General features: G+C 43.6%; 1 protein-coding gene across 1 annotated transcript; it reads left to right on the forward strand.

Annotated features, from left to right (window-relative positions):
• Nucleotides 1–2,185: 2,185 nt before the first annotated feature.
• Nucleotides 2,186–15,809, forward strand: tgfbrap1 (transforming growth factor, beta receptor associated protein 1). Its single transcript, XM_079496155.1, is given in 14 exon segments — nucleotides 2,186–2,507; nucleotides 4,041–4,759; nucleotides 6,257–6,451; nucleotides 6,975–7,129; nucleotides 7,660–7,742; nucleotides 9,688–9,868; nucleotides 10,000–10,160; nucleotides 10,604–10,661; nucleotides 10,744–10,887; nucleotides 12,179–12,238; nucleotides 12,240–12,335; nucleotides 12,464–12,623; nucleotides 12,756–13,216; nucleotides 14,534–15,809. Coding segments are annotated over 13 exon segments (2,643 nt in total). The 5' UTR covers nucleotides 2,186–2,507; nucleotides 4,041–4,062; the 3' UTR covers nucleotides 14,726–15,809.

Consider the following 15,809-nt stretch of genomic DNA (forward strand, 5'->3'; position numbering starts at 1 on the left):
AATTTGTAGTCATCAGGCAGGAACCATCATCTGGAACTTCCTTTCCCTCAAACCGGAAGAATAACAATAAAAGCTCTCGTAGCCTGCGGTTTTTATTGCGAAAAATCGGTATGAGGGAAAGGAAGTTCCAGATTGATGGTTCCTGCGTGATGACTACAAAACAATGACTACAACATGACATGCTTTTGTTCTTGCTAAATGTAAATCGCTCTGGATTAAGAGCGTCTGCTAAATGCCTAAATTGTAATTGTATAGCGATATCATCCGCATAAACTCGAAAAGGAATGCTGCCCAGGCCATGAAGTGAACAGAATTGTCGTAACTCTGTCTTACTCTATGGCTCTGATAGTGACAAACGAGTTACATGAACCACGTACGTGACCGGGCTGTTTTTCTGCCCCCTCAATGTCGCAACACTTAGGCCTACAATGTCTTACTCTATGGCTCTTCTTAATAAACACTGTAGGTGTACTGTCCACCATCTCGACCTCCTCCCCCAGACAGTGATGAGAGTTGAGGACGGCAGGGCCTCTTCATGCTCAGCTGGTCCACCACCAGCTTTCTGCACCAGGTGTCCACTCCCTAATGCTACTGTAAAGGTCCCCACACACCGAGCGCGTTTTTCGGATTTCTAGCGGCGTTTCTCCATCGGTTTTCCGAAAAACGCGCCCAGTGTGCAACCACCTTAACACTTTTCTTTTTACTTACAGGTGACACCGTGGTACACATTTCCATGCTACGTTTTCATGCCATTTCCTCTGCCTGAACTGTTTAGTAATTTTAGTAGTAGTAGTAGTAGTAGTAGTACTAGTACTGCCATAACTCTAATTATGACTTTTCACACTATCCATTTTGATGATAAACACAGCTGAAGGTAACCAGTAAGACGCCCTGAGGGCACGCATCTGCCTGGGTGACGGCAGACGGCTGGGCGAGCGCTGGCGCTTTGGCATGGGGGGGTCAGATCAACATATGGAATGAATTCTGTACTGGCCATATATGGAGCGTGTCTAGAGTGTACAGGGTTTGATGAGGTCAGATCAACAAGAGTTGCTAGCCGGCTCCATATGCAGATCTAGGTGATGATCCAGTCTTCTCTATGTATGGTTATCCAGGGTTAGATGAGGTCAGTGTTGTGATCTTCATATATGGAGATGGCCATATATGGTGGCGTGACGTGTAACGAGGCGTGATGTCATGAGGCATGACCATATATGGAGGCGTTAAGGGTCTCCATGATGTCACGTAATGTTGCTCAAACAAGGGATTAAATTAATTTCATTCCTATGCCACTAAAATGTGGAACGCCCTACCAACAGCCATTAAGACATGTGAATCCCTTGACTCCTTCAAAACAGCACCTACAAACGGCTGCAATTCGAAACTGGCCCCTATAAATTGTCTGAGCTCCCCCATCCCTTTCTCCCCATACTGTACATGTTTTTCCCTGTTCCCTGATTTCCTGTTTTTTTAATTAAGTGTAGGCCTATATTTCTCTAAATGTTCTGATGAATTGAAAATGGTGGAACGCTGTTGTGTATGCTTAATCATGGATCGTGAACAATAAAGTAACAGTTTTTGTATTAATATTGACTTCGTTTGAAATGTAGTTTCAAACGAAAGCACCCTCGGTGAGAGACTCCCTTGACCCCCTGCAGTTTGCCTAAGATAGGCTGAGGGCCCACCTATCCTAAAATTAAACTCCTTGAACCACTTCAAGGACAGAGGACCCCTGGCATCCTTGAAGTACATGGTTCGTTCCAAGGGGTTCCCATGCTGAATTATTGATAATTAGGATTCAGGAACCAAATGGACCCTTACGAGGTCTGTAACTCTGAGAGTGTGCAAATTGTAGTTCCATTTACACACTGGGGACCGTGGCCCGTGGGGTCCTGAAATTAAAATGTTTGAGAACCACTGCTCTTGAACTAGCCATGGTGCATGACGCTTGTCATGATTATTCATGACAGTCATGTTTCATGGCTACTCTTGAACATACCCCCAACTGCACCTGCAGCCAGCAAGCGCCAATGAGGTGGTGTTTTACCCAAGCAGAGCATGCAAGAGAGAACTCACCAAATTAGCAGAATTTGTCAGTCTTCCCAAAGTGTGATTTTTGTCTTGTTTATTAGGTGATGTGTTTTCCTCCGAGGTGGAAAGCCTGGTGACGCGAGGTAGGTACGTGATGTGTGCAGACTGCGAGTGTAGAAACAAGACACGCCCATTTGTGGTGATTTTTTTTGTTGGCCTGCAGTGCTGTGTGCTGCTGTTGCCTGGGTGGTTAGCGGCATCAGCTGAGGGTAACCCCACCAGAGCCAGGAAGAGAGGAATCATTATCTACTGTGCAGAGCATCTTCCCTGGGAAGGGAAGGGAGGCCAGGGGACAACCATTCGGAATTTAATGAATCATATCCACTGTTTGTCAGTGGACGGTGTAATGTTTTGACAGCTTCCTCAATCAAATGATCTGCTAACCTCCCCGTTAGCCACAGCTGAGCTCTCACTAGGTAGGTAACACACTGGAACACAGGCTGACTCTGCTAATGTTAGCCGAACTAGCAAGCTTGCTGAAGCTAGCAAGGCAGTGTTGAGTTGACTACATTGTTCTATACCTAAAACATGGATTTATTTGTTAGTGGGAATTGACATTTAACCTGACTAGATAATATTACAACAATGTTTAGTTAACTTTAGTTCATCATGCTTCATGCAGACAGCAAACGTTGATGCTAACTTCAGTGGAGCCTCTGCTAATTGAACTAGCACCGACTAGCACCCAGAGAAGAGTTGTTGGCTTGCCAAAATAGGTTAGTCACCCTTAGCTAGGCAAAGCATACTTGTTGTTTACATGTCAAACAAGTCCAGTAGAAGAAAATTTGACACCAGGTTGAGCAATTGGCAAATATACGACCAGATAAACTTGCTGTTTTAAATGGACTCAAATTAGAAGGCAGATGAGATTGAATGCATAGGCTACTACTTACTTCCCACTGGGGCAGGAGTGAGTGATTGAGAAATAGTTGTGGTGGGTGAAAGGTAGCCAGACAAGATGTGAAAATCTGCATGGGCAGGTAAAAGACAAACGCTTTGCCCTTCCTCAATAACTATTGCTGAGCTACCCTTGAGTTAGCTCTGGTCCATAGCCTTACTGCTCTCTGCATTAGAGCTATGGACTAGTCCCTTTCGGGACCCTAGTTTACCTGAAGTTTGGACGAAGGTAACCCTAGGGTCCCTGATCGGTTATTCCACTCTCCATGGGATGCAGATGTGCATACTCTCTGTTCACGGAGAGCTGCGCCGCCGCTTGAGTGTTGGTGAGATGTTTCAAAGATGCATAACACCGCTATAGGAGACAACGGAAACGTGTACGAAATCGCATTAACCGCCGATGCCGTTAAGTATTTTTAATCTTTTTGTTTAAGTTTTGGCTTCTCTGAAATTCTCTCTTCCTCACTTCCTTGACTTCCTTCTTGACTTCCCATTGTACCGCCTCCCGCACCGAGACTGGCTAGCTGCGTGTCTTAGTTACTGCCTCTGATTGGCCTCGTACATGCAGGATGTTTATAATGCTGTTGTGTCGTGGGAGGCGGGACATGGGAAGTGAGGAAGGGAGAATTTCAGAGAAGCCAAAACTTAAAAAAAAAAGATTAAAAATACTTAACGGCATCGGCGGTTAATGCGATTTCGTACACGTTGTCTCCTATAGCCGTGTTATGCATCTTTGAAATATCTCACCAACACTCAAGCGGCGGCGTGGCTCTCCGTGAACAGAGAGTATGTACATCTGCGCATCCCATGGAGAGTGGAATAACCGATCAGGGACCCTAGGGTTACCTTCGTCCAAACTTCAGAAAAGGTCAACTAGGGTTCCAAAAGGGGCTAAGCTATGGACCAGAGCTACCCTTAAGGCTTCTCTATTCAGACAAGAAATATAGAAAAAGGTTTTAATAAGAGCCATAGTGGTATTGATTTATTGTTGGATTTCCTTAATTTCTTTAATAACTTTTCAGTGGTGTTATTTTGTACTTTGTTTTCTACAGTGTTGTAGATGCCTTGGTGGAGATGAGTGTGAAGGCCTTTGAGCTGGTCCCCGCAGTGGAGCGAGACCTCCTGATGGGTGACAAGGCTCGCATCAATATCGAGTGTATCGAGTGCTGTGGCAAGCACCTGTACGTGGGCACAAATGACTGCTTCATCCACCACTTCCTCCTAGACGAGGTCACCTCCTCAAAAGGGAAACTGGCGTATGCTGCTCAGAAGCAGCTGCACAAGTATTTGGGCCTGAAGAAACCAGTTGCTGAGTTGCGGGCCGCTTCAGCTTTGGAGCGTCTCATAGTCCTATGTGACGGAGTAGTGTTCCTCGTCGATATGTTGACGTTGGAGATGGTGCCCTCTGCGGCGGGGGGCGGGGCAAAGATCAAAGGCGTGGCAACGTTCTGCATGAACGAGAACCCGGTGAACGGAGACCCATTCTGTGTGGAGATGGGTGTGATTTCGTCCAGGCGGCGGACAGTGCAGATCTACATGGTTTACGAGGACAGGGTTCAGCTGGTGAAGGAGTTGACCACACCCGAACAGCCCTGTGCCATCAGCCTCGATGGTTACTTCCTGTGCCTGGCCCTGGCCACACAATACATGATCCTGAACTACAGCACAGGAGCCTCACAAGATCTCTTCCCTTATAACAGCGAGGAAAGGAGGCCAATTGTCAAACGGATTGGCAGGGAGGAGTTCCTCTTGGCTGCACCTGGTGGTCTTGGTGAGTTACTTCAAAAATATGTTGGGGTTGTTTAAAACGTTTGCTCTGAAAGTATATTCAAAGATTTGCGCCAAATTCTCACGATTTGTGCCGCGCTACAAGCTTGTAGATCTGCTATTTTTCAACAGCTAAAGCATAATATAAGGCTTAAAACACCAAAAGGGGTTCCCGCCCAAAATGGGTTAATCATATATACAGACGGGCACTAACAGACGGGTGACAAATGCAAATATCAAAGCAAATATCAGTAAGCAGTGACGGCCGGCTACCACAAGCTGCCAGAACAGCACATTGGCATACATTGTACAAGTCTCTGTTACTCTACTGAAGGGATGGAACACCATCATGCTAACAAAGGATATTCCCTCATTTGGTGTTTTGACGATGATGGTGGAGAGTGCCAACACGGTCAACTATCTCCCAGCACCACATTAACACGTTGACTGCGTTATAAATTAAACTCTTAACTCCCGTTCCCTGCCTGTGTTTTCACCAACTAACCTTTGAAGAATCACACCGTTGCAATTGTACCTTTAATGAAAATCCAGGTTTTTTTCCAAATCACTGAATGCTCCTTTAATTTGGCATAGAGAGTCGCAGTCCCACCCCCTTTCAGAATGACGAGGGCACCATGAACTAATTCCCCATTAATTTTCCCCCATAGACGTTTCAAAAAGTTTATTTAAAGACCTTTAAAGCCTCGGACAAATATTAACTTTGAAAGCCTGTAACTTTGAGCTCTTCAATTGGGTCATGAATTATACTGTCCTATTGTTTTAAGCAATAAGCACCATGGAAATTTGCTTGCACTCACTAAAGGGGTAGGAAAGTAGGCTATTTTAGTGCTAAAATACAATATCCTATATAGTACTATACCCAGGCTCATAGCATCGATGTAAGTTGAAAAATAGATTGATAGAGTTGTTTCTGAATTTTACTTTGACAAGAGTAATCTCCACAAAGAGCTGCAGCCTCTGGCTCAGAAAAACTGAAATATTGTACAATGGGCGGCGGTGGCTCAGGGGTAGAGTTTCCGGATGGTAACCACAAGGTCGCCAGTTCGAACCCGGGCTCCCCCAGAGTTGGTGTCGAAGTGTCCTTGAGCAAGATACTGAACCCCTAATTGCTCCTGATGTGCTGGTTGGTACCTTGCATGGTTTCCGCTGCCATCAGTGTATGAATGTGTGTGTGAATGGGTGAATGTAATGCAGAATCTATGTAAAGCGCCTTGGATAAAGGCGCTATATAAATGCACCATTTACCATTTATTTACAATAATAATGACATGCCAAAAATAGGGAGGCAGGTTGACAGTGGCTAGCTACACTGGCACAACAATATGTACTGAATTTTATTTGATCTACTGTATATATCATTTATGTTCCAAATTGGCCCCCAGATTGAAAATCTGTGGGCTAGTGAATATTTGTCTTCCAAAATAACTCCAAAACCCCCTACATTCAACGCAACCCCTACATCTCTCCCACATACCACCAGGAATGTTTGCCAATGCAGAAGGCGTGTCCCAGCGTGCCCCTGTGAACTGGGCAGAGAGTGTGATTGGTGCAGCTGTGTGCTTTCCTTACGTGGTGGCCCTAGACGAAGGCTTCATCACCGTGCACAGCATGCTGGATCAGCAGTTAAAACAGACACTCTCATTCAGGGATGGACACATTCTACAAGACTTTGAAGGTATCCTTACACACGTTTTGTTTTATTTTACATTATTTACTTGTACCTGATCTGTTCATCTTAACATGAGCACATTGATCTCTTTTGCCCCCTTTTTGTCCATCCCACAGAAAAGTCTAGGGCTTGGTTAGGAACATGGTGTATGGAGGGGTAGATGGTGGTCTGACCCAGGGGTTCTCAACCCATGGGTCGCGACCCCTCTGGGGGTCGCCAAATTATTTTGAGGGGTCCCCAAATTATTTTCCAAAAAAAAAAAAATACATTTCTTTTAATCATTTTATTTAATGAATGGCTGGAAAATGGAAGAGTTTACATAGTACATGCATAAACTTTCCTTAATGATTATATCTGGTTTCAGTATTCATTTATGATTTGTATTGGGGGTGGGGAGGGGCTGGGGACCCCCGGAAATGCTTTGGCCATGTCTCGCGACCCCCGGGCCAAAGCATTTCCAGGAGGCCCCAGCCAAAAACGTTGAGAATCCCTGGTCTGACCTGTGCATTGTATTGCGTGTGTGTTCTAGGGAAGGTGATTCTGGCTTCCACTAAGGCGGTGTACATTCTAGTGCCTCTGCCTCTGGAGAGACAGATCCAGGATCTGCTGGCCAGTCACAGAGTGGAGGAGGCACTTACCCTCACAGAGGGAGCCCAGAGAAACATTCCCAAAGACAAGTTCCAGGTATGCATTTGCATAATATCATGTGCTACTGAAAGAATAAGGTCGCGAGACTCGGAGTAGAACCGCTGCTCCTTCGCCTGGAAAGGAGCCAGTTTAGGTGGTTCGGGCATCTGGTTAGGATGCCTCTCGGGCGTCTCCCAGACTCTCCCTAGGGAGGTCCTCGACACATGTCCCACTGGGAGGAGACCCCGGGGCAGACCAAGGCGCAGTTGGAGGAAATACATCGACTCACTGGCCTTGGAACGTCTCGGGATCCCCCAGGAGGAAGTCACTAATGTTGCTCTGGAGAGGGAAGTCTGGAGCACTCTGGTGGAGCTGTTGCCCCGCAACCCGACTACGGATAAGCGGTTGAAGATGGATGGATGGATGGATGTGCTACTGTATGCACACTTCTTAAAACACAGAATATTTTTTTGTAATATAAATACATTCATATAAATATATAATTTTCTTTCTTGTGTGTATATATAATTATAATATAACATAAAAAATAGGCAATTTGTTATTTACTTGTCAATTTCCTTTTACAGATTTTGCACAAAAGAATCCTCCAACAGGCTGGCTTCATACAGTTTGGCCAACTTCAATTTTTAGAAGCAAAAGAACACTTTAGGTAAGGGTTTGAGTCGACAGTTATATGGTTATTATTTTTTTAGCTTTTGCTGAGACTTGTCTGTTGTCTTCTATTTTATTCCGTTCTGTGATTAAGATCTTCATTATCGCTCAGGCCAAGAGTTTATTTGGAATGCCTTAATTACCTCAACTATAAACTGTTTGAGTATAATTTCTCTCTGCTGATCGGATCTTGGATAGGATCTTCACTGTCAAGTCATCTCCATTGTCTTTCATGTCATGATGTGTGAAATGTATATTTTACAATATAGGCTAAATCAACATGCATGTCTATTCTAATAGAGCCTATACTACTACAACTTTCTCTGGTGTCCGGAGCGATACCGCTCTCGTCTGGACGACATGCATAATTAACATAACCGCAATGTGGACGCTCAAAACTTTGATGCCGGCTACAAACTTGTGCGGGTAATAGCCCAAGCCGTTCTCGTGTGGAAAGGGTCTGAAATATGAAATTATTATTTATACAGTTTACCTTAGTCGTTTATTCCTATTAGATTAGTCCTAGACGTTTGGATCTGTTTAACTCAGTCCTAGATAAAAAATCACACCTGTGTGAACTGAGTGGTGTAAGGTTTTATATAGCATGATCAGCTGTGGTCTGACGTAATGTCTGACGTAATGAAATCACACCCGGATGTGATTTCACAACTGGCTCTTTTTGTGCAGAAAAAATGACCATGGTTGCTACGGTCATCCAGTTCACCCGGGTGTGATTTAATTACGTCAGAAATTATTTTGAACATAGCAACCATGCTCATTTTTTTCTGCACACAAAAGCCAGTTGTAGGAGTGGTTTACACCACTCAACAAAAGCCAGTTGTAGGAGTGGTTTACACCACTCAAAAATACATTTAAGTAGGTACTGTATCACAATGTATTAATTAACTAAAAACTGAGTGGTGTAAGGTAAGGTATTATATAGCCTGATCAGCTCTGATCTGACGTAATGTCTGACGTAATGAAATCACACCCGGGTGAACTGGGTGACCGTAGCAACCATGCTCATTTTTGAGTGGTGTAAACCACTCCTACAACTGGCTTTTTGAGTGGTGTAAACCACTCCTACAACTGGCTTTTGTGTGCAGAAAAAAATGAGCATGGTTGCTATGTTCAAAATAATTTCTGATGTAATGAAATCACACCCGGGTGAACTGGATGACCGTAGCAACCATGGTCATTTTTTCTGCACAAAAAAAGCCAGTTGTGAAATCACATCCGGGTGTGATTTCATTACGTCAGATCAGAGCTGATCAGGCTATATAATACCTTACCTTATATAATACCTCACATCGGACGTCAGACATTACGTCAGACCACAGCTGATCATGCTATATAAAACCTTACACCACTCAGTTCACACGGGTGTGATTTTTTTTGCACAGACAGACAGACAGACTAACAAAGCCAGTTGTAGGAGTGGTTTACACGGTAACAAGACAACTCACCCCTTTTCTGTTTTCCTCCCGGAATTTTCCCCAGTGAGGGGTGGGAGAGGCTGGACAGCAGACGGCTGGACTTTGAATTTATCTAACTATAAACTTTCACGGCAGCAGACAGCCTAAGTACAAATATAATTTATGAAAAGCTACTACAGTGAAGTCTGTTCACAGAAGTTGTTGTAGGCTATGTGGGGATTATCTGACGAGGTACCATTTGAGTGGGAAAAATCTTACATATACTAAATAATACTAAATTGTTTATAGGGTCAATATAAGTAAAATAATATAGCCTTTCCACAGGAGTATCTTTTTATATTTGTCCAAAAAGAATACAAACAGCCAATAGCATATTACAAAGTTATCCCCCTCACTGGGGAAAATTCCGGGAGGAAAAACGGGCAAGCACCGGGGTGAGTTGTCTTGTATTCGTTTACACCACTCAAAAATAGGAAGTAGGCTAATTAGGCCCTTTCTTATTTTCAGGAAGGGTCAGTTGGATGTGCGGGAGCTGATCTCTCTCTACCCATTGTTGCTGCCAGCCTCCTCCTCTTTCACACGCTGTCACCCTCCCCTTCACGAGTTTGCCGACCTCAACCACTTGGCTCAGGGGGATCTGGAAAAAGTGCTGCGATGCAAAAGGTTCCTCATCACATACTTGGGAGAGGTAAACCAAATTGAAAATACACTGACTTCCGATGTAACAGCCTTTATAGAACATGCATCCTGTAACTATAAATGTTGCTGTCGCTGCATAACTGTGAATTTGCACCGTTCTGTCCATCTCTGCATTCCCAGGTTCGGAGCACAGAGGTGGCCAACGGCTGTATAGAGGACGTTGACACTGCACTGTTGAAGCTCTATGCTGAGCAGGACCACGAGAGCCTACTGGACTTGTTGGCTTCCGACAATGCCTGTCTGCTTGCAGATAGTGCCCCCTGGCTAGAAAAATATCACAAGTGGGTATTGCAACTGCTACTTTGGGGCTAAAAGATCAGGCCATTCATTGTTGTCTCCACCAGGTCGGACTGCCAAAGGCTAGAGATTATGTCTACTTTTTCACCGACTTCCAAAGATTGTGGGACCTGGGTAGGCAACCCGGCCTGGTGGAGTCCTGTTTCTGTGTTCTTTTCACTTTAATCAGGTGTTGAGTATATCACACCCGTGTGAAGTGAGGGGCGCTCTTATCGTCGTACATCAGCATGACGTAAAATAGATACTACGCCTATTTGCTCAGACACTGACATAAAATTCTCCATTCATTGTCAATCGGAATTTAATGTTTGTTTAAGACAAATTTTGTGGATGCTAACCAAAAGCTGGATGTAGGAGGGGGTAGTGCCCCTCAAAAATAGGAGATAATGAGAACGTATTTTTGAAACTTTTTCTTTCTCATTTTTAGATATTTTGCACTTGGACTCCTCTATCATTATAATGGGCAGGATTCAGCAGCACTACAGGTATGAAAGGAAATGGTTTTAACAGGTCTCCTATGAAATCTGCAGTACCAATGTGACATTCTGTAATGACTTCTCCCTCTAGATGTGGATACGAGTAGTAGATGGGGAACTGCAGGACACCACAAGATCAGACTTATATGAGTATGTTGTGGACTTCCTTAGCTTCTGTACAAATCTGGATTTAGTCTGGAAGTACGCAGACTGGGCCCTGCGGAAAGATCCCATGGTATGTAACTCACACCTAAATGTATTTTGAAAATAACATTCAAATAAATAAATAGACTTTTCTAATATTACAGTAACTGTAACTTGTCTGCTTTTAGATTTTTTGTTTTGTTTTCTAAAATATGACTCATGCAAATGTGCAAGTCAGTTGCACATGTGCGTTGTACAAGTATTCAGACCCTTGAATTCTCACATCTTACTTGATTACAAAGAAATGCTTGCATGACCTTTTATTTAAAAGACAAAAAAAATTAAAAACACCAAGACCATAGTGAAGTTAGAGATTATGTAATACAGATCCATAAATTCTGATAATGGTACAACAATACATAGAGAGCTGTTCCAAAAACTGGCTTGTATGGGAGGGTGGCCAGAAAGAAGCATCAAGAAGAAAATTACTCATGGGATAAGATTTCAAAGCACCGTTTTGAAATAAAAAATCATGGGATAAGATTTCAAAGCATGGGGGGGGGGGGGGGGGGGCGTTTCATAGCTTGGCATCTTGTCAAATTAAATCAAGAATGGGTGGAGCAAAATACTTGGAAATAAATCTAGAGAGCCTGCTTCAGCTAAAAACTTAATGCTTGGGATAGCGTTCACCATTCAGCAGGACACAAGCACCACATCATTTTTCGGTCGAGATCGTGGATTTCACAATAACACGCCAGACTTCCCGGTCCTTCATTGCCATCCCCAGTTCCTGCTTACTGATGCCTGTGTCCCTAGCGATGACCTCAGGGAACGACAGTTCCCATCCAGCCGTTGGCACAAGGCCAAAGCAACATTGGACTTCCGTGGCTCAAGAGCAAAACGTTTCATTTCCTACAGTGGCCCACCCCAGTCAAAGTCCTTATTGCAATGCCATTGAGAATCTGTGGCACTATTTGAAAACTTCCAAGTATGCAAGCAGGATATTTAAATGTTCTTTAAAATATCTGATGTTAAACTACAAATGTATTTTATTTCAACATTGGTTTTGATGCTAAATGTACAGTTGGAGCAAGCGTTTGCAATAAATGAAAATACCAATTGGAAGGGGGTACCTGGTGGCTCAGCACAGATCATATGCACCTTGAGAGCACAAGGCCACAGGTTCGACACTGACCATAGTCTTGTCTCGCTTGTCTCTCTGCCCTTGGCATTCTGAAATTAGCAAAAAATGCCAGCAAAAAAAGTACCACTTGTAAGACAATTTTTAACTTTCAAGATGACTGAATACTTTTGACACTTTTTATTTCTCATGAAATGGAAAAACGGAGTGTTCAACTGATTCGTTTTTATTGTGTTCTCAGATAGGTGTCCAGATCTTCACCAAGAGACCTGCAAGTAAGAACCAGTCAGGTGAGTTGAACCCTGACGACGTCTGACGACGTCATCACATACCTGGGGAAGCACAGCCAGGCCCTGCTGGTCTACTTGGAATACCTGGTGCTCGAAAGACGGTTACAGGTATAGGAAACGGATATACTTAACACTGCTAGAAAAAGCACATGTATTTGAGGCAGTTAGTCAGAAATGTGCTGGAAGTCTGGAACTTTCTGAATGTTACAAAAACTTTCTCTCCTTTCTGGCTGTAGAAGGAGAAGTTCCACACACAGCTGGCTGTGCTCTACCTTGACAGGGTCTTGTCACTCATGTCCCGGTCTCCATCACCCGAGGAGCAGGTGACTAGAGCCAGGGAACAACTGCAGGCTCTGCTCAGGGAGTCAAATCTGTACAGTGTACAATTGCTCTTGGGTGAGACAACTGTCATATACTGTAAATGGCTAAAGATCTAAAGACAAATGCTAAAACTTTGGTCCGAGGACTTCTTGGAGATCTTAGTGCAGGTTTTAAACCCTGATTATTCCCTTGTTCACTCTGTTTTAGGTAAGCTGGAGCACTCTGAGCAGCTGCTGCTAGAGCGTGCAACACTACATGGGAAACAGGAAGAGCACGATAAGGCGTTGCAGATCTTGGTGCATCAGCTCAAAGACTTTCACTCGGCTGAGGCTTACTGTATATGGGCCGCTACTTCTAAAGGCTCCGATTACCGACAACACTTGTTCCACCTCCTGTTGGCGGTTTATCTAGACAGAAACCTTGACGGAACCTACAGGATAGCTGGTGGTGGTGGAGAGCGGGAGATGGCTGCAGTGGATCTGCTGAACCGCCATGGGGAGGTGTTTGATGCGTGTCGGGTACTAAGCATGCTTCCTGAGGGCTGGTCGCTGCAGCTTTTGAAGCCCTTTTTGGGTCGTGCTGTTCGGTCCAGTATGCATGCCTGCCGAACCTCCCAGATTGCTGTGGGGCTGGCACGCTCCGAAAACATTCAGCTACAACATGATAGGGTGAGCACAACTAACATGACAAATTTAAATGGATGGTTCACACACAAGAATGAAAGTCTGCACATCAGCATTGTTCATAAGTGTTTAGTTTAACTTTAAAATACAGAAGAAACACAAAAAAAATCAACCTGTTGGTAGCGCTTCTAAGAGGCCAATGTGAAAATGGTGGCAATTGTTCATCTGCCTAGTGGGAATGTTGAATGCCGAGTGAAATGGAGGACATTTGGCAATGGCCTATGCACCCTAGAGGAGGCCTATGCACCCTAGAGGACGATGGACACACACACGGATGAACGTACGTGGTGCAAAACATACTCTCCGCCATGCCTTCAGCCTGCCGGAGACGGTACATTTATTTTTAACAGAATCAAATGTTTTATGGTCATGAGAATCCTGGATGCCTTGATTCTCAACTTAAAGTAAAATAATTGATATAAATACAATATATAATCTAAATATTTTTGGAAATCCCAATAGGAAAAATTAATGGGTCTGGGTCTATGGAACCAGAAAATGGCCGCCACTGCTATGCCCTATAGGGCATAGCAGTGGCGGCCATTTTCAGGTTCCATAATCCAAGGACTTGCAACGCACACTGTCCCGGGCAGCACACCCCCCGCGCCCTCCGCCTCCCAGTTCTTCTGCTCCTTTTTCCATACGGTTGTCACATTTTCCTTTTACTTTATACCTGATGTAAAGAAGCCTTAGTGCCTTTCTGGTTTTATCATCGACCTCGTATCAGTTTTTGTATTGACCTATATACAAATGTCAATCAAGCTTGTTTGTTAAATGTAGGCTATATAATTAATTATATAGCAGACATATGTAAAACACATTTTCTAATATTACTCCTTTATCCAAATTTCACGCAAATCGGTACACATGCTCTCAATAGTCATGTGATCAAGATGGGTTTGTTTGATTTCTCATAATCCATCCTGATTGTCTACGATTGGCTTCTAAAGTTTTCAGGAGTAACCCGTTTTGTACCCGTTTTGTACAAATCGCCACAACTCCTCAACACAGCATCCGATTGCGGTGAAACTGCATGCATATTCCCACTAGGCTGAGGAAGAAATGCCACTTGACAGTTTTCAAATCAGCGTCATGGTGGCGCTACAACAGGCCAAGTCACGACACACACACACACACACACAAACACACACACACACACACATTTATAAAGAATTAGCCTATTGTAAAAAAATACAACTTCAAAGATTGTCATGTTTTAGGTGAAATTAATATTTGGTCATTTAACTGATAATATTATTAATCAACTGAATATAATGTTTTCTAATATGCCATCTCTCCCAGCTGAAAGAGCGGAGAAATCCAGTGATTGTATCAGAAAAGAAGGGATGTCACCTGTGCCACAACACCTTCAGTGAACCTGACGTGGTATGTCTGCCAGGTGGCGTGCCTGTCCATACACACTGTGCTGCCCAAAGAGTGAGAGACTCTCCCACGAAGAAGAGACTGTTAACCAATAGCAGTAACCATACATGAGACTCATTACCGAGTGAGGTTCGGCTGTGATTGAAAGTGCAACACACAAGTCTGATGCGTTTTATGGAGCTCACAAAAAGCACAGAACACCCATTACCCTGACTAATAGAAGCAACCGTGTGTGTGTGTGTGTGTGTGTGTGTGTGTGTGTGTGTGTGTGTGTGTGTGTGTGTGTGTGTGTGTGTGTGTGTGTGTGTGTGTGTGTGTGTGTGTGTGTGTGTGTGTGTGTGTGTGTGTGTGTGTGTGTGTGTGTGTGTGTGTGTGTGTGTGTGTGTGTGTGTGTGTGTGTGTGTGTGTGTGTGTGTGTGTGTGTGTGTGTGTGTGTGTGTGTGTGTGTGTGTGTGTGTGTGTGTGTGTGTGTGTGTGTGTGTGTGTGTGTGTTGAATTAAGCTATTTATTTCAGTGCCGCTCTCATACAGCCCTTTCACACTGTGATGTAACAAACAAATAATTGACTGCCCTGCCCCCTAATCTACATTCGTATAGAAAAGTATGTCTGAAATAAGGCTTTGCTAAGCTGTGCTGATATTTTCATAATTTGATAATGGATGTTCTGTTTATGTATTCTGTCCCAAGGACATTGGAAATAAGATTTTTTTTAAACTAAACTATATATTATGTTTTCTGTCAAGGTGACTTGTTCTTGTCGTGCCCAGGATATAAAACGAATCTGGATTTATGATGAAATGCATCAAAGACTCAAGTTAACATCATTGTAATGAAACTTCTGTTTCTGTCTTTGAATTTCAGATCTGTCAGGCATTCACACGTACCAAACACCAATCAAGCAAATGTTTTTGTATTTTGGGCCACCACAATGCTTTTCCAATGGGGGTCACATGGTTTGACCAAACCCGATCAAACAAAAATGTTTGGTCAAACCATGTGACTCCCATTGGAAAAGCATTGTGGTGGCCCAAAAAAAACGACCAAACATTTTCTTGATTGGTGTTTGATATGTGTGAATGAGGCCTCACTCTTCAGCCTAAATTTTACTTTGTCATGCAACTTGTTGCTTGCTGGAATTAACTGATTCACAATCACAATGCATAATTTAGGCTTTATTACACAGTCCATTGCTGTT

This window comes from Electrona antarctica (assembly GCF_951216825.1).
Source record: "Electrona antarctica genome assembly, chromosome: 3".
Lineage (NCBI taxonomy): Eukaryota > Metazoa > Chordata > Actinopteri > Myctophiformes > Myctophidae > Electrona > Electrona antarctica.